The 6,432-nt window shown below is 39.2% G+C and overlaps 1 protein-coding gene across 1 annotated transcript; it reads right to left on the bottom strand.

The window, feature by feature from the left end:
• Window positions 1-1,478: 1,478 nt before the first annotated feature.
• Window positions 1,479-6,288, bottom strand: LOC133127972 (cytochrome c oxidase subunit 7A2, mitochondrial-like). Its single transcript, XM_061241127.1, has 4 exons — window positions 6,186-6,288; window positions 4,952-5,041; window positions 1,969-2,053; window positions 1,479-1,738 (listed from the first exon to the last, which is right to left on the bottom strand). Exons 1-4 carry the CDS (start codon window positions 6,201-6,203, stop codon window positions 1,683-1,685), a joined length of 249 nt encoding a protein of 82 aa, XP_061097111.1. The 5' UTR covers window positions 6,204-6,288; the 3' UTR covers window positions 1,479-1,682.
• Between the last annotated feature and the right edge of the window lie 144 nt (window positions 6,289-6,432).

Here is a 6,432-nt window from a genome sequence, read left to right as displayed (position 1 = left end):
ATTTTAGTGTTAATTTGTGTTTGCGAAATTTTAATAGAACACTGTTCATACATACATGGCCACGTGTCAAACACCGTGGCTTTAAAGACAAATATTTAATCCGATATCACAGTTGTGCGAGTAGGCTACAGATACAATGATAACTGTTCATTTCTAAGATGAATTGATCTTAAACGCAGTCGTAATGACGCATGAGATTAAATATATTATCGTTTTTGACTGTTAGATAAATACATATTCTATAGGCTAAATTCGCTGAAACTACAGTGACGCCATCCGCAAAATAAAGTTTTTGCAGATGCGGCAGATTATTGTTTCGCAATTCACTAAACTAGGCTATATTTAGAAAATGTGCTAAGGCTTAATGAACAAGCTTGAATTTAACATTTAGTTAACACATTTAAATGCATTGCAAATAATTTCCATTCCACTTGACGCTCGATTTCGATGTAGATATTACACTTGTAGAAACTACGGTCGTCCATTATCATTCAACTGAATCAATTAGCCCGATGGCAAGGTCTGCGCGTTTCTAAGTATTTTAGGCAGCAGCATGACAATTCCAAGCAAACTTGGCCCTCTAGCGGCTAAACATGTAAAGTACTCTAGACTGGAGCTACGTTTCAGCACATTCCACTTGAGTAGAGCAAACTATAGGTTTTCATTCATTCATTCATTCATTCATTCATTCATTATCCTAATCCACTTATCCTGAACAGGGTCGCAGGGGGGCTGGAGCCTATCCCCGGCCACCGGGGATTCAAACCCAGGACCTCCTTGCTGTGAGGCGGCAGTGCTACCCACTGCACCATCCATGCTGCCAAACTATAGGTTTTCTTTCTGAAATGTAAGTTTTTTTCCTTGTTTTGTAAAAAAGTTTTAAGTAATGTACGGTTATGATTACTGAGCTAAATCTAAACAGGTAGGACATTAGGCTAAGGTTATACAGAATGATTCTGATTTTTGTTAGTGTAAAACATTGTTTCGTGTATAAGGCAATTATGAATCAAAGAATGAATGTGGCAAATTGGAAAGGCAAATTAGGTTGTGTTTAAGCGGAACGATGCCATATAGGATGCAGTCTAAATGGGAACCTTTGACTGTGAGCAACGATGTGTGTACCACACAACTAAATCATTCTGAACACGACTGCCTGTATGTGCGTTTAATTCGTTAAAGGACTGTCATCTTTCCATGAGTTTTGAAGCAAAGGGGAACAACATAAGTTACTTTTTCTCCATGTGTTAACTTTTCTTCACCTGTAAAAAGTTAGCAAGAAATGTTCAAAAAATGAATTTTCTACACTGCACATGGGGTTTGCTTTCCAACTCTGCTTTTAAATATTTTAGAAAGCCAATTACAATAGTCTACAATCTTAGGCAAGTTAGTTTGGCATGCAAGTCTACATGCACGTTACAGGTATGTCTGATCTGCAACACCTTTCAGAAATGCCACGTTTTTTCAGATACAACAATAAATTATAAATGCATATTTCTTTTTATTATCCACAGGTATACATGATTGTTACAGTATAGTACAGTGAATAAATATTGATCCCATTCACATAAACCACTTGTAGTTATGGCAGGATGACCAACTCCCCGATAATTTACATATATACTTTACAAGTAAAAGAGGTAATTTGACATTAATAAAAGCAGGACAGGATTCAGGCTTTCACTTCAGTTCTTCTTGGGAAATGCTACGTCGATCAACGAATAGAAGAAATATCCGGTTCCTGAAATATAAGCGGAAATGAATGTCAAAAAAAGAGGTAAACATCTAAAGAATAAGAACATACAGTATACAGTGATGACATACACAGAGCACTAATATGCGCTGTATGTATTCAGCATTTAGAGATATTTAGCATATTATAGAATGTCTGTGGTGCCATGTAAACTGCCCAGCAAACTAACCTGGACTGAAGTCAACAGTAGGGTCAAACAAGCAATTTTATATCCTTACCCACAACAGTGAGGACCATTGTACATCTGTACAGGAGAGCATCCTTGGTACCACCTTTCAAGTGAACTGGAAGCCCATTGTCCTCCTATAAATAGGATTTAAAAAATAAAAAACACATTGAATTTTTGGAGGATAGCTTTGTGGCTGCTTGCCATAAAATAATCCACTTTAAGTGGTAGCTTGGATTTCATTGCAGGTTTATTGTGTCTGTGTCTATGCAGGAGTACATCATGTATATCATTTCCTAGTTATTACCATCATGAAATAAAAAGCTAAGGAAATAATATCAATGTATAAGCTCTACATGTGCAAGACTAGACAATTTCACTGTGGTATTGCCGTAATCATTCCAGTCTAGCTCTGTATCATTATTGTAGTGCATATTTCTTGCCACACAGTAACTACAGAGCAATTAGCATAGAAAAAGCTAAGCAAATCACCAATTATTTTTAGAAAGCAATGAACAAGGTTATACATCACACCCACCTCGCAGGTATTTTCCAACATTTGGTAAAAAGCTATTTGCATGATTATGTCAAAGCTGACAATTAAATATAAAACCTTTAAAAAATAAAAAAGGGGCAATACACCAGCTTAGCATCCTTGAGGTAAAGACATATCAGCCTAATTAACGAGATGACCCGCACAGGTCTGTCAAAGATTTCATGGAAATTACACAGCCATGTGCCGTGCTACACAGGAAAAAGTGCCTCTGATTTAGTCTTGAGATAAGTTTGTAACAGTACAATTAGCAAAGCAGTTGCTCTCTTCGCTCTAATTCTGCATTGGCCATCCACATGCATAGCCATTAGTCAATCTTATATACTTATCTGTCAGCCTATTGGGGGAGAAATATAATGCATTCTCATATCCAGAACCTGGGAATGAATTGCACACTTAACCATTAACTACTAGCATTGCATTATTCCAAACAAAATAAATTCATTTAAATCTGATATATCAATATAAATTTGAACTTCTCCTGCATCAATATAATCTTTTACAAACAAAGCTTTCTGTAATATAAGAAGTTAAATTGTAACTGTGGTAACAATGCGGGTGAGCATGACAGTAGTATCTGAATCAATGAGTTTTGTCATTTATACAGTAAATATTGGGACATCGACACAATTCTCATCTTTTTGGCTCTATACACCACCACAATGGATTTGAAATTAAACAAACAAGATGTGCTTTAACTGCAGACTTTCAGCTTTAATTTGAGGGTATTTACATCCAAATCAGGTGAACGGTGTCGGAATTACAACAGTTTGTATATGTGCCTCCCACTTTTTAAGGGACCAAAAGTAATGGGACAAACTAACAATCATAAATCACACTTTCACTTTTTAATACTTGGTTGCAAATCCTTTGCAGTCAATTACAGCCTGAAGTCTGGAACGCATAGACATCACCAGACGCTGGGTTTCATCCCTGGCGATGCTCTGCCAGGCCTCTACTGCAACTGTCTTCAGTTCCTGCTTGTTCTTGCGGCATTTTCCCTTCAGTTTTGACGTCAGCAAGTGAAATGCATGTTCAATCGGATTCAGGTCAGGTGCTTGACTTGGCCATTGCATAACATTCCACTTCTTTGCCTTAAAAAACTGCTTTCGCAGTATGCTTCGGGTCATTGTCCATCTGCACTGTGAAGTGCCGTCCAATGAGTTCTAAAGCATTTGGCTGAATATGAGCACATAATATTGCCCGAAACACTTCAGAATTCATCCTGCTGCTTTTGTCCGCTGTCACATCATCAATAAATACAAGGGAACCAGTTCCATTGGCAGCCATACATGCCCACGCCATGACACTACCAACACCATGCTTCACTGATGAGGTGGTATGTTTTGGATCATGAGCAGTTTCTTTCCTTCTTTTCCTTCTCCATACTCTTCTCTTCCCATCATTCTGGTACAAGTTGATCTTTGTCTCATCTGTCCATAGGTTCCAGAACTGTAAAGGCTTTTTTAGATGTTGTCTGGCAAACTCTAATCTGGTCTTCCTGTTTTTCAGGCTCACCAATGGTTTACATCTCTGTAAACCAGTGGTGAACCCTCTGTATTCACTCTGGTGAAGTCTTCTCTTGATTGTTGACTTTGACACACATACACCTACCTCCTGGAGAGTGTTCTTGATCTGGCCAACTGTTGTGAAGGGGTTTTCCTTGACCAGGGAAAGAATTCTTCTGTCATCCACCACAGTTGTTTTCCGTGGTCTTCCGGGTCTTTTGGTGTTGCTGAGCTCACTGGTGCGTTCTTTCCTTTTAAGAATGTTCCAAACAGTTGATTTGGCCACACCTAATGTTTTTGCTCTCTCTCTGATGGGTTTGTTGTGATTTTTCAGCCTACCGATGGCTTGCTTCACTGATAGTGACAGCTCTTTGGATCTCATATTGAGAGTTGACAGCAACAGGTTCCAAATGCAAATAGCACACTTGAAATGAACTCTAAATCTTTTATCTGCTCCTTGTAAATGAGATAATGAGGGAATAACACACACCTGGCCATGGAACAGCCAATTGTGCCATTACTTTTGGCCCCTTAAAAAGTGGGAGGCACATATACAAACTGTTGTAATTCCTACACCGTTCACCCGATTGGATGCAAATACCCTCAAATTAAAGCTGAAAGTCTGCAGTTAAAGCACATCTTGTTTGTTTCATTTCAAATCCATTGTGGTGGTGTATAGAGCCAAAAAGAGGAGAATTGTGTCGATGTCCCAATATTTATGGACCTGACTGTATGTTGAGGTAAAAATCTGTATGGCAACATTATGGAGAATTTAATAACAAGCAAGTTGACTCGATGTACATAGTGACGTAACAGTTAAGAGATGCGTTGGGACATAAATCAGTGTGACTGAATGTGCCTCTTTCATTTGATGGGGATTCATTCCACATGGCAACACTGTACTCCTTCTGCTTTGCTTCAGGTAAGGTACACTGCAACCGGATCAACTCTGTCCCCATAAGCACCCATCTCACCTGAAACAACTTCTGGTTCTGAGGGACCTTGTTCTCTACCTGCCTGCAGGCGCTACTGCTGATCATGCGCCTTGAGGCACGCTGTAGGGCCTGTTGACACAGAGGGACAGAGGTGTTATACAATGACAACAAGATCCCATTAAAGCCAGAGCTTTACAGTAAGCCTTGTAAGAGTGGCATGGTAAGTCAGTGAATACATTCTGAACAGCCAACTAATCACGAATTATCAACGACGGTTTTCAAAGACTAAGACTAGAATACTTAAGAATAGAAGTACTGAACCTTCAGACACATGTTTATGCATATGTAGTGTGGTTGGCTCGGTTGGTTCGCTAGTAAGCACGGATGGTGCAGTGAAAGCGAAGGCTGGTAGCAGGTTATCGCGACAACACTCCCCGATGACGTAACCCTCAAATTAAAAAAAGAACGTTATTGCCCTTGCATAGAGGCGAGTTCGTCTTTAGCTGACTGGTAACGCGTTCGTTCAACAAATAATTTGGACAAGTGAGAGGCCGGGGTCCAAATCCCACCTCGGACTCAGACAATTTCTCACCTGTTACACATAATTCTAACCCTGTTAGATATTAACATTGGTTCATCTGAGGGGATGATACAGCGCATTTAACCCTAGCCTTAGCTAACCGTTTTCATACGAGTTTTCCGTTTTGACTCAGTGCTTCGTAGCTACAAAAATGTTAGCTCCATGTAGAGTGGTGGAATATCATAAGCGTCAACTATTTTAGCAGCTATGACATAAACCTCATTATGTTCACAGAGTAGACGGCCAACGTTAACTGTAACGTAACTAAGGTGTAGACTGATTCGTTTTCAGCTAATTGGTAAACAACCATATTGTTAGATAGCTATGTTAGCTAGACAATCTTCTATTATGCATCACCACAGCAGTTTTTTCTAAACAGATGCCAATGTCGCAACCTAGTTCACAGTTCAGCAGTATATCTATTTTAACAACATTTGGCCCGTTGAACAGTATAGTTTCTATAAATTACATACACTAAAATGCTAAACAATTCAATTAGCTAGCTTAAGTTTACCAATAAAATACACCAATTGGCCCCGGGTGAACCTTTGACCGCTGTACCATGCTAACTGCCGAAACATCATTCGGTGACATTAACTAGGAAGTCAGTTGTATCGATAACGATAGACTAGGTCATCTTAAAAAGTAACTAAGCATACACGTATAAATCGACAACAAGACTCGATAAGGTACCAGAAATTGCCTGTACATCTCGAATGTGGATTCTTCGCCAAAGAAACACGCACAAGGGCACAGAAAAATGAGAAAACTACCTACTTCCGCCGGTTAATGTTATTCATTGCCGTTCCTGTGATGTCATTTCCTGTTAAATACAGAGGTAAACGCTCCAGTTCGCCATCTACTGTACCGGCTTAGGAAGAAAAAAATATAGCAAAACAGTCGGCCGATAGTAGATTTTACGGGTTTGGCTTTGAGCAAG

The sequence above is a fragment of the Conger conger genome, chromosome 5 (assembly GCF_963514075.1).
Source record: "Conger conger chromosome 5, fConCon1.1, whole genome shotgun sequence".
NCBI lineage: Eukaryota > Metazoa > Chordata > Actinopteri > Anguilliformes > Congridae > Conger > Conger conger.
This window is presented reverse-complemented; position numbering and strand designations above follow the sequence as displayed.

What these genes read in the sequence shown, in the direction of transcription:
- LOC133127972 (XM_061241127.1), bottom strand. An exon ending in AGAACCAGAAGTTGTTTCAG is followed by an intron (nt 2,054 to 4,951) that starts GTGAGATGGGTG and finishes TCCTATTTATAG; the next exon opens with GAGGACAATGGGCTTCCAGT. An exon ending in AATGGTCCTCACTGTTGTGG is followed by an intron (nt 1,739 to 1,968) that starts GTAAGGATATAA and finishes CTTATATTTCAG; the next exon opens with GAACCGGATATTTCTTCTAT.